This window comes from Ascaphus truei, chromosome 3 (genome assembly GCF_040206685.1).
Source record: "Ascaphus truei isolate aAscTru1 chromosome 3, aAscTru1.hap1, whole genome shotgun sequence".
Classification (NCBI taxonomy): domain Eukaryota; kingdom Metazoa; phylum Chordata; class Amphibia; order Anura; family Ascaphidae; genus Ascaphus; species Ascaphus truei.
The window spans coordinates 64,018,885-64,039,559 of NC_134485.1; the positions used below are offsets into that span (position 1 = coordinate 64,018,885).

General features: G+C 44.0%; 1 protein-coding gene across 1 annotated transcript; it reads left to right on the top strand.

The window, feature by feature from the left end:
* Positions 1-8,240: 8,240 nt before the first annotated feature.
* On the top strand, positions 8,241-20,546 carry CENPV (centromere protein V). Its single transcript, XM_075594167.1, has 5 exons — positions 8,241-8,763; positions 16,313-16,411; positions 17,558-17,627; positions 19,072-19,186; positions 20,296-20,546. The coding sequence occupies exons 1-5, from the start codon at positions 8,468-8,470 to the stop codon at positions 20,418-20,420; spliced, it is 705 nt and encodes a 234-aa protein (XP_075450282.1). The 5' UTR covers positions 8,241-8,467; the 3' UTR covers positions 20,421-20,546.
* Positions 20,547-20,675: the final 129 nt, after the last annotated feature.

The window sequence follows — 20,675 nt, forward strand, 5'->3', positions numbered from 1 at the left end:
CTCTCCTCATAAATCAGATTATCCATCCCCTTTACTAATTTTGTGGCTCTTCACTGCACTTTCTCTTGTTCCATAATGTCTTTTCTAATGAGCGGTGCCCAAAACTGTACTCCATATTCAGGGTGTGGTCTTACTAACGCTTTATAGAGGGACCTAATTATGTTTACTTCCCTTCAATCCATTCCCTACATTCAATTATTCTTCCTGTATTTGCCTATGAAGGTTATCTTACTATACATTTCTCAAAGTGTTCTATGTGTCTTTGTCTGTATGTGTCTCCCTGTGTCCCAAGCAGCAATCACATTGGACCTTTGGCCTGTCACTCCGCCTCAGGCCAATGAGATGGCTCCCTTGGCCCGCCCGCCCCCGCACACCTTCCATTGGCCTGAGGCGGAGTGACGGGCCAAAGGTCACACACACACACACACTCACACACTCACACACTCACACACTCACACACCGGCGCTCTCACATCCCCACGGCTCTCTTTGCCCCCTCCCCCCCCCCCCACACACACAAACAAAGAGCACGCACTGTGCGGCTCTCCCCTCACATAGGCCCGTCCCCGAGGGCGCTCCTCCGGCTGTCTCCGCCTCTCCCCGCGAAAGGAACAGCACCTCCTCACCGGAGCGTCTCAGCCTCTCCGCTGAGGACCCCGAGGTGGAAGAGGAGGGCGGCTGGTACCCGTAGAAAGAGGAGCGCGACCATGTGCAAGGTGAGTAAACGCAGGGGAATGGGTTATTTAACGCGTCCCTGACTCACCCTGCCCTTTGTCCCCCCTACCCTCCCTGCCCCCCTGCACCCCTATCCTCCCTGCCCCCCGCCCCCCCTGCCCTTTGTCCCCTCCCTCCCCCTGCCCTTTGCCCCCTGCCCTCCCTCCCCATGCCCTTTCCCCCTGCCCTTTGCCCCCTGCCCTTTGCCCCCTGCCCTTTGCCCCCTGCCCTCCCTCCCCTTGCCCTTTGCCCCCTGCCCTCCCTCCCCTGCCCTTTGCCCCCTGCCCTCCCTCCCCCTGCCCTTTGCCCCCTGCCCTCCATCCCCCTGCCCTTTGCCACCTGCCCTCTCTGCCCTTTGCCCCCTGCCCTTTGCCCCCTGCCCTCCCTCCCCCTGCCCTTTGCCCCCTGCTCTCCCTCCCCCTGCAATTTTTCCCCTTCCCTCCCTCCCCCTACCATGCCCCCTGCCCTTCCACGCCCGGGCAACGCCGGGTATATCAGCTAGTTTCTAATAAAAAATGGTGAACTGGGATACACAAATGCAGCACAAGGGGGATAAGTAAATAAATCACTGTCAAGTGTTTTGCTTCCACCACAAAAAGACAGGTTTACTTCAAATGCAACTTTTTATTCCGGTTACTTCGTATATCACACTACTTAACATCTGTATATCCAGATTTACTAGGATGTAATCCTTGTATGCATAGTACATGGCATTTCAGCTTCATTTGTAAAAATCTACCTGAAGAAGGGACCATAGTAGTCCTAAAAGCTTGCACTTCTTTTATCCACTAGTTAGCTATTAAAGTGGCACTCCAGGTTGCTTTGTTTATTTATTTATTTTCGGCTATAAGCTTGAAGCAGCGGGTCTGCGGAGCTGAACTGCATTAATCTCTTAACCCCCTGCTCTCCAAGACACTCACCTCCATAGGGGGTATCTCTTTCATGTTTAAATGTCCCTCGTCACGTGGGCCAATAGGAAGTCGCAAGGGATGATGTAACATCTTCCCATTGGCCCGCAAGACACGGGACATTTAAAGCCGCCATTATGTTAGCCCCAACAAGGCCCGTCAGATCTGCTACCTGCAGAGATAACAGCACCCCCTACGGAGGAGAGTGTCTCGGGAAGCAAGGGATCCCCGGAGCTGAAATGAACACAGTTCAGCTCCAGAGACCCCCCTGCTTCCATCTTATAACTAGAAAAATAAAATAAACAAAGCAAGAAATGCAACGTGGAGTGCTGCTTTATAGGTGCAGTATTCCTTGTTTCTCTATGCTACAAGCTAACATTGTACAATCATCTATTTGCTTCAAATGTAAATGAGACACACACCTATTCAATCTAATTTAAGGCTCCCTTGTCATAGAAGTATTTACAATCATTACACTTTTCTTATTTTGATGTTACTTTTGCCGTGCTAATCAGATCTTTGCTCCATTTTGCAGCCAAGAAACGCTTAGCACTGTAATAACATTTCAATTCACTGTCCAGTCGTCCCACCCTATATGTGCTCTTATGTCCTTTTTGTATAAGACATAAATATGTTGTAATTCTAATTTTTTTTTTTTTTTTTTTAAAGGAAACAGAAGAAATGATTTGTAAAAGTATCCTGCAAGAAAACAAGTATAAAGACAGTATAGGCATACCCCGGTTTAAGGACACTCACTTTAAGTACACTCGCGAGTAAGTACATATCGCCCAATAGGCAAACGGCAGCTCACGCATGCGCCTGTCATCACGTCCTGAACAGCAATACCAGCTCCCTACATGTACCGAAGCTGTGCGCAAGCGGGGAGACTATAGAGCCTGTTACACATGTGTTATTTACATCAGTTATGCACTTATATGACGATTGCAGTACAGTACATGCATCGATAAGTGGAAAAAGGTAGTGCTTCACTTTAAGTACAGTTTCGCTTTACATACATGCTCCGGTCCCATTGCGTACGTTAATGCGGGGTATGCCTGTATTGGATTCATTATAAAACATACAGGACACCTACAAGCTCATATTGAACCCCCAAAATAACCACAACATATATATAAGCATATAAGTGTCACAGAGGAGTGCTACTGAGCATGGCAATATATATTTAAAACCAGAGACAGACCATGAAACACAGACAGAGCTCAGTGCACATCCAGTGAAACGTATACACGGTACAGTGCCTAATAATCTGTCATTCTTCCTGGTAATGCACAGGTTATTAAGAATTTATATTAGTGTTAGGGACCCTTGAGATGTGGTCTGCCGTGTAGTGGCTCAGGGGCTTACAACACTTTGGCCAAAATGTTAAACTAAAAGACCATTTTATTTAATAATTATCTATACATATATATTTAGGCACTGTACCGTGTATAAGTTTCACTGGATGTGCACTGAGCTCTGTCTGTGTTTCATGTTCTGTCTCTGGTTTTAAATATTAATTGGATTTATTATAGAAATATATCTTCTACAAAGCAATGTTTTTTGCATAACTTTGGTGCTCCTTTTTGCACTAGTTCTTCTACCATTTGTAGTTGTATGTCACAACTTTACAGATTTTGGGACCCTCCCTATGAAGCTTTTAAAATGTGGGACTCCCCTGCATATGCCTGCATTACTAGAGCCACCCCTAGATAATTATCTCTAAAAACCTTGTAAAGACAAATGATGAAAAGCTATGGTTTGAAGGAGGACATGCCTGTTGGCTTAATTTAAGGGCCGGCCCGTCCATTAGGCGAACCTAGGCGGTCGCCTAGGGCGCAAGGTGCTAGGGGCGCATTAATAATAATAATAATAATAATATTATTTTTTCCTCTTATTATTTTTTATCTATTTTTTTTATTTTTATTCGGTATTTTGGCGCCCTATTATTTTTATTTTTTCGTTGCACTGGGGCGCGGTCGCGCCCCCTGCAGTCCAGATAGCTACGCTACTATTTATTTTATTTTTGGGGCACAAATTTTACGTTTCGCCTAGGGCGCATGAAACCCTTGCGCCGGCCCTGGCTACTACAGTGGGTGAGAAGACAGGGATTAAAGCATAAAGAATAAACATAGCAGACCTGGCAAAGGCCAGCCTGCTTTGGTTATTCTATTGTTTTAGATATTTTCCACAGGGAGAAAGAGCTTTGGGGATGGACATTTATAGAGAAGGTCAGTATCAATGATGGAGATTCAATGCTGGGCGTGGGGAAACAAGATACTCTTACCCTTCTGCAATATTAAATGCAGCCAAGTCCAGCCTACCATAAGAGTATAAAAAAATGTGTCAACCACTCAGTTGACCTCAATTGTCCTTCCCTCATATTTGCATGGTGTGGATAAACACTTTCACTGGCGGGTACTGGATTGTGTGGCAAGTTTTATGCCAGTTTGGCTGCAGTTTTCTTCACTATTCATACAGTAACTGGAAAAAGAGGTGGATTCTGACCCACTGAAAAATCAAAAGCCCCTTTTGAATTGACAACATGAGTCAGACATTGTAAGTAACATATAGTGTGTTTTTTTTTTCTTGTTAAAACATCAAGTAGCAGTGCGTGTAACCTTAGAAAAGTCACTTTTTTTGCTTTCCACCTTATTTTATTCCGTCAGAATATGTATTGTAATCTCTCCAATTTTGCATGTACAAAGACTGTATGTATTTAATTGCCTGTAGTAGTTGATGCAAGGCATCGGACAGGAGGGAAAAGCTGTGCCTAGAGTCCTGATGTCCTGGGCCTGATGGTGAGTGGAATCGGCCAACCATATCCAAATTTCTGTGGTCAGCCCCCGCAGCAGTGGTGCCCTGTCTTACTTAACAATTACATAGACATGGAACGTCATCAGCACGACCGGGCTAGTAGTAGCCTGGCCAGTTTTCTATTTACAGCCGCTAGATAATCAAAGATGTGGGCCGAATGAGGATCCCACTAGCTAGCACTAGAAACTTGTACAGCTCCATTCTGGGTTTCTAACCCACGTCTGCGGACATCTGCTACCCAGCGTTTTTACATGTGGCGTATTTTACTTACATAAGACGCTAGGCTAGAGGTAACAGCTCCACGCTCTCAGACATAGCTCTATTAGGATAATGAAAATGACCTGAATTAAAGGTCTTTTTCGCTACAGAATATAGCAGCACAACTACTGCTGCAGTCACAGCAAACTCAGCTGTGCGTTTTCACGTAGGGAAGACTCTGTACCTCTCCAATATAGGAGATATATCTGAGAGGGAGCATGACCCAGTGCCTGCATTTTTATGTAGCAATATTGGGTTCATTGTATCCAACACATTACCTCGCTATAGCCCCTATATATACACCAGGGGTCTGATCTAATGATATATACTGGAACTGCACGATTCAATATTCTTACCTCTATTACCGAGATCACCTTATTATATCCTGATTATTTTCAGCAGATACCAAAGTGTTACATATTGGCAATTTAGAGGTTCTCTTATAGTACCCAGTGGGAATTCCTACCCACCAGCTGTTGTTAACATGTGCTATCATTTAGGTTTTAATTAGCATGTATTTTTTCTGTTTTCTGACTATTTATTAAAACTTTATTATTTTTGAATTATAGTGAGTGCATCAGAAGGGATTTCTGCTTCTTTGTTTATGTATACCCTCTCTATCCCAGATAGCACCACTTCTAGTCTCTCCCTCGCTAGTCAGCGGCTGAGCAGGGCTTATCCACCCTCTCTTCCCTACTCCCCCTTATATATTACTTAACACTTTAGCCTGGCCTGCACCAGTAGAACAACTGGCCTGGACCCAACCCCTCACTCAACAACTGGTATTGGGCCCTGGTAGTAGCTGGAGTCCTGGGTCCCATTTATCCTCTGAGCATGCCTGATCTGATATGCCCCCAAATTCATTTTTCAACCTGTTTTAAAAGCGTTGGCTTTTAATAATTATATATATATATTAGCTTAGAGACCCGGCATTGCCAGGGATTTGAATCCCTAATAATTGTTTTGTGGGGGGGGTGAATCTTGGGGGGGGTAAATCTTGGGTGGGGGGGGTAAATCTTGGGTGGGTGGGGGGGGGTAAATCTTGGGTGGGGGGGGGTAAATCTTGGGTGGGTGGGGGGGGGTAAATCTTGGGTGGGTGGGGGGGGGGTAAATCTTGGGTGGGTGGGGGGGGGTGAATCTTGGGTGGGTGGGGGGGGGTGAATCTTGGGTGGGTGGGGGGGGGGAATCTTGGGTGGGTGGGGGGGTGAATCTTGGGTGGGTGGGGGGGGGGTGAATCTTGGGTTGAATCTTTTGAATCTTGGGTGGGTGGGGGGGTGAATCTTGGGTGGGTGGGTGGGGGGGGGGGGGTGAATCTTGGGTGGTTGGGTGGGGGGTGAATCTTGGGTGGGTGTGTGATTGGGTGGGGGGTGAATCTTGGGTGGGTGGGGGGTGAATCTTGGGTGGGTGAATTTTGGGTGGGGGTGTGAATCTTGGGTGGGGGGTTGGTGAGGTGGGGGGGTGAGGTGTGAGTCCCCGTCCCAGTCGATCGGTTCACCCCCCCCCCCCCTGTCCTCGGTGCTTGTTTCCCCCTGTCCCCGTCCCCATCCCCTGTGCTTGTTTCCTCCCCACCGACCCCCGTCCCTGGCGGTGTTTCTCTCCCTCCCCCTTGCCCCCTTGTCCGCTCCATGGTGAGGGGAGGGGAGAGGGAACGGGGCCCGCGGGTGGTGAGGAGAAGTGGTGTGCGCTCCTTCCCCCTCCCTGGCGATCCCGCCGTCCCCGCTGAAGGGAGAGAAAACGGGGCCCGCAGGTGTTGAGAGCTGCGGGTGAGGGGGAGTGATGGGGGGGAGCCGGTGGGGAGGTGGGCTGCGGGTGAGAGAGTAAGTAGCGGTGGCACCGGAGGGTGTACAGTAGGGGTGAGGGGGGGGGGTGGTGGTGTTGGCAGTTGTTTGTGGGGTGGAGGTGGCATTTGGGTGTCAGCAGCGGAGGGTGTGCATGAGGGGGGGGAGGTGACCGGACGGTGTATGGTGTGCTGGTGGGTGACTGCACCGGGCGGTGTTGGTGAAGGGGGGGGGGCAGGAGTGGGGGAGTTTAGTGTGGGGGGGTGGTGTTGGGGGGGGAGCATGCGGCAGCGCACGGTACCTGAGGTGGTGTCCAGTCCGCAGGGGAGATGAGAGCAGGCGGTGAGGCAGTGATTGTTCTGAGTGTGGCAGTTAGGTTTGTGAGATCAGCGAACCACGCAGGCCAATGAGAGGCATGCGAGGCGGGGCCGGGCCACAGACCAATCAGATTGGCCAGAGGGTGAGTGACAGACCAACGGGCCAATCAGATTGCCCATAAGCACAGCAAATATACAACGTTTTCAGCAAACAAACAACGTTTTCATTTTTATATATATATATATATATATATATATATATATATATATATATTCTAATATACAGTAGTGCTGACAGTGTATGCAGAGCTGTACATAGTATTTTGCAGACACAGTGAATCCCTGGCACCTGAGTATTTACTATCTAATTTTACATTTTATTTTTTTATAATGTATGTCCATGCACAATAACATGAGAATTCTCCTGCCAGGGAGGCTAGGGAGGAAAATTAGGAATATACATTAATCTTCCATTGGGGCGAGGGCACTTTTATCAGCAGTTTTGGGCCATTATGTGTATAACCCACATTGTGCAAATTATATCAGAAGAAGGTCTTTATTGACCAAAATGTCCTTTTCAAATGATTTGTTTTCTTTCAGCACTTGATTTGAACTAACATTTTAGAATGGAAAAATAGCCATTTTTGAAGTGTGATGGTAAAAAGTGACGCTGAATATCAATGCTTCTCACCTATGGAGTCTGATCTCACACACTTCAAGAATTGCCAATCAAGATCCTTGTCATCATTTGACTGCGGCCCATGTTTTCTCATTCTAATCCCAGTTCATTCGGGTAACCTTATGCATTGGGTATATAATGGGTATCTGAAACTTGGAGAATCAGAACTAGGCTTCTATTTCATCATGACACTGAGCCAGGCTGCAGACCTGTCAGCTCTGATTTTCTCTGAGGCTGACTAATTGGGAGTCAGTCTCACTGATTTTTTTATTTTTTTCTAGCATCTGCAGTGGGGTTTCATGGATACAAAAGACAGGCCTTTCCCATTAAAATGCAACTTTTAGGGAGCCAGATACTCAAACTCTCACTGATAACAGTCATTGGAGGAGGCCAACACCCCCAGAATTGGCAATACTGCAGATGTGGACCAATTATTGCAAACTACAATATTTCCATAAAATGTCATTATCCCTAGTCTCCAGCATCAATTTCTACCCTGAGAGCAAACACTTCTTAATTGGTAAAGTACTACTATACATTTAATTTTCCTATAGTGCCTATGAGCAGAGAGGAAGAGGTAACTTGCTACCTAACCAACTCATAATGTATTCATCGTTTTAAGTCCCCACACTCAGCAAAGACCCTTTGGCAAGTACCAGGTACCCATCTCCCCCCTCCCCCCACACACATAACCAGCATGGCAGGGCAGGGCTGATCATGGCAGATACAGCGCTCTCCGCTGCCCCCTGCCGGGTGTCCATCGAAGCGAGCGAATTGGAAAAGGAACAGAACCAGCTAAACAAAGCAAAAAGGGGGAGCTTCACCTTCTCCTTGTGCATGATTAATCATTGACAACTCCCTTGTCGATGACTGCCCGTTAACCAAAAAAAAAAAAAAAGATAAGCCCAAAAGGTTTGCGCACAAATTTTAGCTTTATTTGAAGGTATTTACAAGGTGACCTCCCGGGAGGGGGGATAAAGACAGAGAGACCTGTGCCAAGATGGGGAAGGCGAAAAAATCAGCTGCAAAGGGGGGAGCAGCAGAGAGACACAAGAGGACAGCAGCAGCCGCGGCAGAGCTTCTCCTGGAGACTCCCAGGACTGCCCTGCCTGTCCTGAGCCCCAGGAAAGGGAGAACCCAGAAGACAGCTGTGAAGAAGCAGGTGGAAGAGCAGAAGGAGGAAGAGGAGCAGCCGTTACTGCTGGACCTGGGGGGGCAGAGGCAGCGCTGGGTCAACTTTGTGCAGCAGCAAAGTCTTAGCTCTGAGGATGCGGCCAAACTTCTGCTGGACTCATTGTGAGTATTGGGAGTGCAGTGCAGCCAAGGGGCAAGGGGATCCTGATCCAGCGGTGACAATGGGCATCAGCCAACTAGGCTAATGCACGAGAGACACACGGCTGTCCCAGGGGTCCCACTAGAAATGCATTATTATTATTATTATTATTTATTGTTATTATTTCATCTTTCGTCTTGTAACCCCTTTTCTGCCACATGGGCCTGCAGCACACAAAGCAATGCGCTGCAGGCCCTTCTAACTGCAAAGCAGACACGTTGTCCCTATGTATTGTTAGGAAAGAGTTACATGCAATTCTATTTAAGGATTTGTTGTTGCTAATATATTTGAACCGTGTTGGTTGTAATCACCACAACTTAATTCAGTTTTGTATGTGTCTTGTGTATTGCAAAATAGCTTCATTTGATGTTTTGCTAACAAAAGATTCACTATATATTATTTCAACCTATTCAAGTGAGGGGCATCGGGTGGCGCGCCTCTAATCTAACACGTTGTTTGGGATGCTCAATGGACCAATATCCTGAGCCAAAAACATGGTCTCCAAAATAATGTCAGCCTAACCATGGCCTCCCCATTCATTGCAACTCAAGTACAACCATTGCCATTCTCATTTGTATCTAGCCTATCAGATGCTACATTATAATGAGCACACCATTTTTTTTAACAACAATAAGAAAACCACTTGTGAGGGTCTGTTTGTTTGGGGGTCAGTTGCTTTGTCTGCCCACTCTTAGCACTATCAAAGCATCATTTTTATGAGTGAGGCTGCATTGAAGTCCCAGAAATGCTGACAAAGCCGGAGTGAGACTGTCAGGGATAACTGAGGTCCCAAGAACAAGGAGAGTCACCTCACTTCAGTATCACTATCACCATCTTCAAGCCGCAAACCCATCAAAATGATAAAGAAGTCAGAAAAACTGATAGTTCAAGTTGTGGTCCTCTGCTTGTCGCCTTTTCCCCCCCACCAATGTCTGTTGGCCTCCTGTGTGAGAATAGCAGTGGCCATTTTAACCTCCCCTGGGATGCACATTTTCAGCAACTGTTTTCTTCAGAATGCAACTGCAGAATTGTAAAAGATTTCCCCCATAAAGGATATGACTTGTAGTGTATACACTAATAATCACATTGTGAAATGGCAGTATAACCGCAGAATAAGTTATACTGTAGGTAACTGAATTGTGATGAAGGGTTTAAAAGAAACTCATAAATGAGCAATAAGTTAAGTGTTTGTTTTTTTTATTATTCCCTATACCTACAAAAACAGCACTAATAGGACTTCACAATTTTAAAGAAACATTTTTTTTGTATACAGAAAAGAACAGATTGTTGCTTTTATCCTACTTTTGTTTCACTGGATACTTATTTACAAAGCAAACCACACACTGATCAATGCGATGTGTGGCTGGGCCTTCTGACTGCAGAGGATACGTTTCCCTTCTCAATGCCTCTATTTGTTTTAGCCCTCAGACTCTCTTCAACACCTCAGTAGTCCAGGTTTTTATTTTCATGTTACAGACATGTTTTACATGCTGCAATAAGAGCCTCAGATTGTGGTGTTACATTTGTAGACATGATTTCCCTCTTACAGGAAAGCCTAAGTAACCTCGTGTCCTCGCAGGCATCTGATTGGATGCTTAACTAATATATGAAATAAACCAAGTTTGGCATTATGATTCTGTTTTTAAATTCTGTATGTTGAATTTTTAATACAGGAGTATGGGCAGGGTAGCATAGGGACACTCGAGGGGTGAGCAAGTACAGCATGGGTCGCTTGGTTACATTTCTGTAGTGTTTCTGTAGGGACTTCTTCAATTATATGGTGACGTAATCAAGTGTATGGCACTAAAATACCACTGCATAGCCTGTAAACCTCACACCATTCCATCTGATTTACTAAATAAGTTAAACTTGCAGGCAGCCAATCATTTAATAGGAAATATATTTATCCAAGAACACAGGAGCAATGTGATATACCATATTATATCAGTATACGTAGTGGCACACAACATGGTGTTTTGTTGTTTCTTTTATCCTATGCTTACAGCAAAACCACTTCACTCCTGTCCTTTCCATCCTGTATTACTTTTAGTTTTTGTATGTGAAAAGAAACTGGCAAATCTCAAGGTTGTTTTCCATGAAATCAGAAAAAGGTGCTTTTATAATAGTGAAGAATGTTAATTGCTTTATTATACACAATAAAATTATTGAGTCATGACCCTGGAAAAAACCCCATACTGTAATTCCCTTTGGTATTCATGGTGGAATTTGAATCTAATGAACCCTATGTAAATGTAATGATCGTGAGAATGTGAAGGACTGATTTTGTTCCCCTGGAAAGGGAAATATAAAATATGGGAAATATAAAATATGGGAAATATAAAAAAAATTATCAATTTAAAGGGCGCTATACATGCTTAGGCCATTATGGGGCTGTTTGGACCATCCAGTATCATCTACCTTGTAATTCAGCGTTACCTATAACCAGTGTTCGACAAACCTATACATTTGCACGCCCCGGGCGAGTGGATTTAACATCGTGGCGAGCTCCTATTGGCCCAAGCAGCACACGTGTGGTACTAGGTGGCGAGTAGATTTTTTTGTTCGGCGAGTAGATTTTTTGGTGATTTGTCGACCACTGCCTATAACTCTACTGTACTGTATGAGCTGTGTTGATAGCCAGCAGGCTGCCATTTTGTGTTGTAAAATGCACTGTAGTGTGCAATTCAAGTATTGTCACTGAATCATATATAAAATCACACAACAAAACAATTATAACAGTAAAAGTGCACTGGAAAAAGGAGATATATAATTACCTAGAACTATCTTCAAAATATATGTAGGAACACTTCCACAAAAGGAAGGTTTCACATCAGTAAAATCTAATATTCGTGAAAGTGTAGCAAAAATGTGTACTATATTAGGCCTGTCCAGTTGGCATATTTCAGGCCAAGTCAGGTGAGACCCGAAAACGGCCTTTAAGCAGGACAGGGTCCATGTGTCCCCTGTAGCAGATCTGCATTGCTCTGAGCTCCCAGCACCCCAGGGTTCCTAAAATATCATCGTTTGTATCCACCATATAAGAATACTTGTCGGGTGGACACAATATGCTTTCGCCAATACAAAGTCGCGATGTCAACTGGTGAGGATGTCATGTTGATGACTCCAATAGCCATATTGTTCTTTTGGTTTTATGTTTGTTTTACTTTGTACTCAGGGTAGTGCAATTCTGCTCAAGGGAGCCTCACTAGTTCAAGTAATTAAAAAATAAAGTGACTTTTTGTGGGAATTGCTGTTTTAATTAAATTATATTGACATTCAATAAGGTTGGTTTAGAATAAGTGCAAAGTAGCAGGGTTTGCATGAGGTTCTATTGCTGCTATCAGTGGCTTTTGTGTACAGTATAGTCACAAGCCCCACTGACACTGCTGGTGAACAGTTCGACTATTCATATCTTGGGAGGGACCAGCCATGCTGCTGTTCTGGTCACATTGCACATATTCCATCTAACATGGCATAGTCATCTGTTTTTCTGCTTAGCATCTTGAACCTGTGTATATAGCCCCTATTCCAGAAGCTGCCAAACGTGATCCTCAGGCTCATGAAGATTTTTGGCATGATTTCATATGTGCCGAAGCGGCCAATCGGGCTGTTATTGGCTGAAATTCCCCACTGAAGTCAATTGAATCAAACCCTAAAGCTCCTTTCAAATGAATGAAATTTAAATCTTGATGAGCAATGGGATGACGTGTTCACAGTATATTAGGTAGAGGCGTAAGACACATGTGCCTAATACGTAATCTTTTTTTTTTTTCCAAAAATTTTATTAGGCATTTAAACATTTCACATTGTACAAGTCATAAACATTAATACAGCCTAATACAGATTTTCTACTTTTTATCAGTTAAAGAAACCGGAAGGAAAGAGAAAGACTCAGCGCTCTCCTGACCCTCCAGGGGCTACGCAGAGAGCGCGAGTATTGAAACAGAGAACAAGAGTGGGGAAAGAGAGAGGAGAGCGGGTGGGGGGAGGGGAGGGGGGGTGCCCCGGGGAGGGGGGCGGTGCCCCTTGCTTCCCGTGTCCTCAGTCTCTTTCGCTAAAGCCTCTGAGCTATTTTTCTTCTTTTTTTTCTCATATATGGTTTAGTGGCGTAAGGGTGCCATTTGGGTCAGCCACGGATCCCACGTCTTGTTAAAGGTGTCAGTAGATCTTTTAAAAAAAGCTGACAATTTCTCCATATTCATCACCTCTTGCACCCTATTTTTTACCGTTTGTTTTGAGGGGGGAGACACCTTCTTCCAGGCGGCCGCCACCGCACATCTAGCCGCTGTAAGAATGAAGGAGATTAATTTACCTGTTGGTCGGTCCAAATTTTCTAAGGGCCTGGCCAGCAGGTATCTCAACGGATCAATAGGGATTTTGAGGTCTGTGACCTCTTCAATTAATTTTTGTATAGTTTCCCAGTATTTCTGAATTTCCGGACATGTCCACCAAATATGGGCCATGTCCCCCTTTTGACCGCAGCTAATACGTAATCTTTAGAGTAAATAAATATGTTAATTGTTGTAAATATTTGAAAGCAGCCATCCCAGCAAGGGAACCGGGGGGTCCTCTGCAGCTGAACTGCATTAATTTTAGCTACGGGACTCCATGTCCCCCAGGATACTTACTGGTACTGTATAGTTACCTGTATTCTCCTCTCCTGTTTCGGGAGTTCAATATGGGGCGCCAAATTCCATGGATTCACCGTCATTCATATTAGTTTCCGATGGGATGGCCATTTAAATGTCCAGGGAGAACACAGGTAACTAAACCAGTACGTCTCTCGGGAACCAGTGGGATCCCCAGAGCTAAAAGTTGTGTAAATAAGATCTGAAAGAGTCACTGGTTACCAATGCTGGGGGAAAAATAATTTTAAAAAATTGGTTAATTCAGCTGAAATACTGCTTTAAACATCCTTGATATAACATGAAATCTATTTGTATAACTGTTGACTGTTTTGCATTGAATTATTAATTTAACAGACCAACTGACATGAAGAAATTCAATACAATCAGATGTTATTGCAAATGTTAAACCCAGTTACGTGTTTGAAATGTCTTCAATTGGGTATTCTGACACATCTGTTCTCTGTTACCCCGCAGCATTAATGTTATCTAATATCACTAATTTCTTTGGTGTAATTTGGTACATTTTCCAACCTTCTCTGACCTGCCTGTCACTGACTCACTGCTGCAGGGCACTGGCTTGTTATGAAGCCTGGTGGGATTAGAGTCACATTTCCTAAAGTGTTCTTTTAATTGGGAGCCTAGTTCCAGGAATTCATAGTCAACAGAGGGTAAATAACTCAATCAAATTGCAATAAATTCAGCTGTTAAAATGAATGCCATGCTAGTGCAGGAATGTGCCTCACACATGGTTTTATGTTGGTTTTATTTATTTATTTATAACATATTTTACCAGGAAATGATACATTGAGAGTTACCTCTCATTTTCAAGTATGTCCTGGGCACAGAGTTAAGATGACAAATGGTTACAAATACATAGTTACATAAGTGAGCAGGGTTATATATTATATACAAGACATTGCATGCACAGTTAGAGATAATATATATTATAGGCGTATGTAACAGTTACAGACCAGATTAAAATGTGAGACAGCTTTAGTTTTGGTTGCACCCAAAGACTGTGAATAATTGTATGAAAAGGGCAAATTTAATTAGTAGTTACCCTCTGTGAAAGAAACTTGTGAGTTTCAAACAGTTAAAGTACAAACTAAATCTGGGATGAAAACTACACAAAACTACCAGTGAGCGCAACATTTTTGCTTACATTTTTTTTTACTAATTGCTTTATTGTAAACTTATCACCTTAAAATCCTATTATCTTGAATCATTCTAGTTATTGAAAAACCCATCTCATATTAAAGAAAACAGAGACAACCTGTGTTTTCTGTGAACGGAGTGGTGAAAACAATGTCACTGTCTTTGAAGTCTGAATATCAGTGCCAACATACTGTGACCTTGACCAGCACATTGTGACCTTGTGCTTCAGCCACATACTTTAAATATATCACTGGGGAGGGACTTGTGCTTTAAGACTTTTAAGTATAGCACACAGCTGCAACATATGAGAGAAACTATTATTATCTTGTATCCAAAAAAAGCAGTTACACAGCGCAACAGCCAACAGAGAGCTGGGTCTAAATAAACAAAAAATCAATTTATTAATGCAGCATAGTAAGAAACGGAGGGCAGAGCTCTCCTACGCGTTTCGATGTATGTAGATGTGATGCCAGTTTATGATAGCTTTTAGAGGATTTATATGATAATCTACTATATATTTTGGAAAATTGTTTGTGTATTCGCTATGCATTTGGACACCTCTTAAGATATCATATCCAAATTTTGCCTGATGGTTCCTGAGATCACACAGCAGGTACAATTGGATATATCTATTTTTAATTGTATGAGTTATTAGCAAATAAAAATATCCCTTGTTTGTTATTACAATTTCTCAAGTAAGTCAGCCACTATGTGTTGTACCTGAAAGGCTATGTATCTGGCATGTGACGTCATAATAAACATAGCCTGGTAGCAGATAAGGAGAGTCAGATAGCTATAAACTTTACACAGAAATCAGACGAAGAAAGAAAGATAGGAAGACAGTTGTCACGTGAGGACAAAGAAAGAATGCTGGAGAAGGAGAGCGAGGCGGAAAGAATTGGGGCCATCATGACACATCATGGGAGGGAGATGTGGGGAAAGAGAGCGATGAGGAGAGGGGAAAGAGGGGGTGGGGGAGAAGAGAATAGAGGGCGAGAGGGATTGAATGGAGGGAAGGGATGAGGTTGTTTTTTTTAGAATTCCCGAGCAATGCCAGGGACTTTCTGCCAGTTCTTCATATAGTGACTACAAAACAGGTACACAAAGTAAGTTATGGCAAGTAAAAAACTGACAAAAACCCTTCACCGTACAGCAAACATAATACATCTCTTATGAGCACATTCCCATGTCTCGGTCAGATCCACAAACCTGCCTTTTCGCATAGTCCCTCAGCCTACAATGCTTCCACTGCAGCCAGGAATTCTGGGTAAAGACATACAAATGCACACCTCCATTGTCACTTTTTGCTCCTTTTCCATGGATCCGTATAAGTTTATGTCTACCGTTTGCTGTAAAAGCTATGTAATCATATATAGTGACATTGAATTTAACAGTACTGTACTTATGAAGAATTAACTGGTGATGTTTTGAAAGCTCTGTACACTGCATTTCATCTATGAAGAAAGCTCCTATTGATTTTCTAAAAGGTATAAAAACCTACGGCAAATCTGCCTTCGTTTAATAACAAATGTTCTTTTACTGCTGTACAAAACACGATATTCCTCCTTACAGAAAAGCCACGTCTGGTTTTACACATCCTTAGAAAGGGTGTGAAAATACAGTGTAAAACCTCTTGGATATATCACAAGGTGGTGGAAAATACTGTATGTTAATGTAGGACTGGGCACCTGTAAATACAGTATATTAAACTATGTGTTTGTGTCCCCAGTGAGTACAAAGGCCTTATGAAACACACCGGGGGCTGCCACTGTGGAGCTGTGCGCTTCGAAGTCTGGGAGTCTTCAGAGCTACATATCTTTGACTGCAAGTGAGTGGGCCATACATTTTACATCATTTTAAGGAGCCATATGTTTACTATTAATAATTTAAAGGTTGGAAGATCCTTAAAGCACTGTTCACGTGGTAATATGTTGGAGGTTTCTCCAGTTAATTTTCTGTTGCTTCTATAAGGCAATCAAATAAAAAAAAGGTTCAATATCACTGACAATGTAAACAGTGCTGTGCACATGCTCGAGTAGTACCCCTAGGCCATGGCAACAAGACACCGTGTGACGCCATGTTCGTGCCATCATGTTCGTGCCGTCATGTTCGTGCCGTCCACGGCGTCATTTGACGCTGGGATTCCAAACGAGCAGGAGGGCGGCAGAAAGGAGGCGGCTGACACAGGCAAGTGCCTTCCCATTAGGCCCAAGAGTGCGGCAAAAGCATATGGCTCCTAGGCCCGGGCTTAATGGGGAATCTGACACTGGTAGTACCCAAAGTGTCTTGTTTTCCATGTTTAAAGACACTGTTCCTGCTGTAACTACTAAAGCATCACTCCACCCATTTAACACCTTAAATTCAGCAAACGTTTGAAAAGGCTACGTATCAAGCTTCACAATCTGTGGCTCTGACATTTATTTAATGCTAAGTAAAATACATTACACCTCATTTATACGCCTTTGTGAGCCAGATGCACTTAGCTCCATTAAATCAAGGCAAATAATGTTGAAATATTAACCTTCAAGTATAACAGCTTCAAATAGCCTGACATTAATTCATGTCTTACCGAAGGGGAGAGACACACACACACACACACACACACACACACACACACACACACACACACACACACACACACACACACACACACACACACACACACCTCCCCACACACCTTTAGACAACACATGGAGACACTGGGATATATGCAAATTCGAATATGCAAATATATATTAATTAGTTAAAATAGCATGCGCTGTATATACCATTTGTGTTCCTTTTTGTGCACAAGTGCTAAAAAAAAATTGTGACTTGAACAAAGAAGATAGTCTCTCTGTCATATCGGTGCTGGTTGGTGATTTAAAAAGTTGTTACATGGCTGACAGCTTTCCCCTTATTGTAATTGGGGTACATGGCACTGTATAGATCCCTTCCTATGGAACATCATATCATTCTGTCTTTGCTTTCACAGCTGCAGCATTTGTGTAAAGAAACAGAACCGCCACTTCATTGTCCCTGCATCCCGCTTCAAGTTACTGACGGTAGGGGCAGGGGAACTGGTATATGCCCGTGTTGTGATAATGCATATTCTGTCCGTGCCTGGGCACGTGTAAAATAGTTTTTGGTACATAAATATCATACATGACATTATCATACGCAGTAACTTTGGACTGCAAAAGAGTGTCAGAGCAGTTGCTGCCATTGCTGTGCATTATTTTATTTTTGAAGTAAAACCTCTTTAGCGGCACCTATCACATCAGCAAAATTCCACGGCAGTGAATGGTGTTGATAGAGACGTTAGTCAGTGGAGACGGAAGTGATGTCACTGCTGGCAGACGAGGCCGTCAGTGTTGCCAGCTTCCACCAGGAGGAGTAAGGCAGCGCTGAACACACACACACACACACACACACACACACACCCTCTGTCCCCAGGACACAGCATCTCAGCAGTCAGTCTGTGACACCCGCCTGCATAGCAGCGAGGGGTTGCATAGTAACGCGTTCACTTCCAGGCCTCCCCCAGCCTGACCGGGAACCTCCCCCAGCCTGACCGGGAACCTCCCCCCGGGCCGTACAGGGCACCTCCTCCCCGGGCTGAAGATTTAGCTCAGAGAGAAGCACCAAGGGGGACAGGGCAGAGACCATTCCGAGATAGCACTTCAACACACAGTACCCGCCCACCCCACTCTCCAGATCCCCGGAAGATGGCGGAAAGACAGGCATCCCCCTCTTAGTCTCACTCCCGGCCCGGTGAGTTCGGTGCCAGTATCGGAGTCGCGGACAGACATGGCGAATACCGGGGTGCAGGGAGCAGTCAAGGCCGGTACTGAGGCCTGAACCCCGGAAGATGATTATGATATATATATTTATATAGATACGTGTGTAGATAGATAGATAGATAGATAGATAGATAGACATGTATGTAGGTACACCCCCCATCTATATATGTATACATATACACACACCCTACTTATGTGCGTACACACCCCCCATGTATGTCTGTACAGGTGCACACCACCACCCCCTATGTTTGTGCGTATACACGCACACACCCATGCGTATGGGTGTGCGTACCCCCCCTGTGTGTGTGTAACCCCTATATATGTGCGTAGCAACACACTCCCCTATGTAGGTGTTTCCCCGCGCGCCCCCTATATATGTGCCTGCCCCTATGTATATGCATACATGCGTGCCCTATGTATGTAAAATGTAACTGCTAAAAAACCCTGTGTACAACTACTGGGTGAAGAGCGCTCAAGTTGGCCCAAAACCTGCTAATCCCAGAAATAGTGATGGCTGCAAATACAAATATTTGCTATCAGCACACTAATATGCAGTGGATTATTACTTTTTGAATGGCACTGGAAAACAAACACATGTTGCTTTTGCCTGTGTGCCATCTACCTCTTCCCCTTTAAATGTAGAGATCTGCTTGTGGGTGTGATCCTTTGTTCTTATAGTTACCACAATCGCCTATCTCTCTAGGGTGCAGAGAACCTGACCACATACACCTTCAACACGAACAAAGCTCAGCATACTTTCTGCAAGGTCTGTGGCGTTCAGAGCTTCTACACACCTCGCTCCAACCCTGATGGTTACGGTAGGTAAAGAATGCAGAAATGATACATTAAACCAGAGTTAGCTTAAGCTAACAGGTTGAGGTGCAGCCAATGAAAAAACAAAACAGATGGAGATAAACTACTTTACACATCCTTGCATGTGCCGCAGTGATTCTTGCTCACATCTGACACTGTTGCAATGTTAACCGTTTGGATATATTCACCAAAGGTCACTGATGATGGCTCAGCAGTTTACAAATAATTTTCTTTAAAGCTGTAATCCCTCCAAACTAATATCACTGGATTGCTACATCATGAACTTAAAGGGTGCAGAACATTCACAGTTGTGAACAGTTGACAGTAACAAAAAATGGTTTCCGAGTAAGCGGGCATTGCACTGTTAATAAGTCTGTGTCCTGACCACCCTGCACCAGGTCAGCAGGCACTGCCCATATAAGTTAAAACATTGAAATCTCATTCTGCTGTAATCCATATACATTAGCAGTAATAATGCAACCTATTGATATGCACATTGCATATATATTTTTAAATTTACTTCTTGTTAAACATTGACATTTTAAATACAGTTTATTCTCTCCTCCCCCCCCCCCCCCCACATTTTGAATAAACTAAAAGGAGCTTGATCAGTTACAGGTAGACATCCGAGACACAGTGATTTGCTCAGTGTTGCACAGAATGAGTGTTAGGGACTGTTAAGAGGCTGCTGCACTTGTGAAGGAGGATCAGTTTACCACAACATTACTGTATGTCACCAGTCTGCAAAGAGAAGAAATGCTTAGGATCCCACAAAGTCCCAGCCTCTGACTTTAGGAATGAACATGATAGTCTCTTAGCTGCCAAGTACACTAATTTGTAACCATTGGAACCTGAACAAATGTACTATATACAGACATACTATCTTATTTCCCATCAAGACAGAGCAAAAAAAAACAAGTTCTAGTGGCCCAGGAGGAATGCAACATCGGCACTGTCACTGCTGACCATGCCGTACTTACGACTGTGGTTTGCCAGGGAAACCTAGACCGTAGCAAACTGCAGTCATGAGGAAACAAACTCAGGTTCCATCAGTATATGTACCAGTCATGCCAAATCCTTGCTGATTATGTATATGCTCGTGTGGTTTTTCCAGGGATCGCCCCGCACTGCCTGGATGAAGGAACTGTGCGCAGTATCCACTTGGAGCATTTCAATGGAAAGGAGTGGGAGAAGACCATGAAGCAACACAAGACCATCTGCAGCATGTCCCAATCCTGAGGTCATTCCCCTGAGCTGCTTTGCTGCTGTATTCTTATGGGTTTCCGTCCACAACATCTTGTCTACACCCCTGCCATTGTGGCCTATCTTCTTAATATTTAGTGAAATAAAGTTTTATCTATAGTATTATTAGCATCTCTCGTCGAATGTTAATTTAACGTATCCAGCTGCACATATACATTATTAATTAACAATTAAATGTATGGTTTATTATGACAAAGCTTAAAAAGTACAACATCAGTTGGAGCTAAGGCA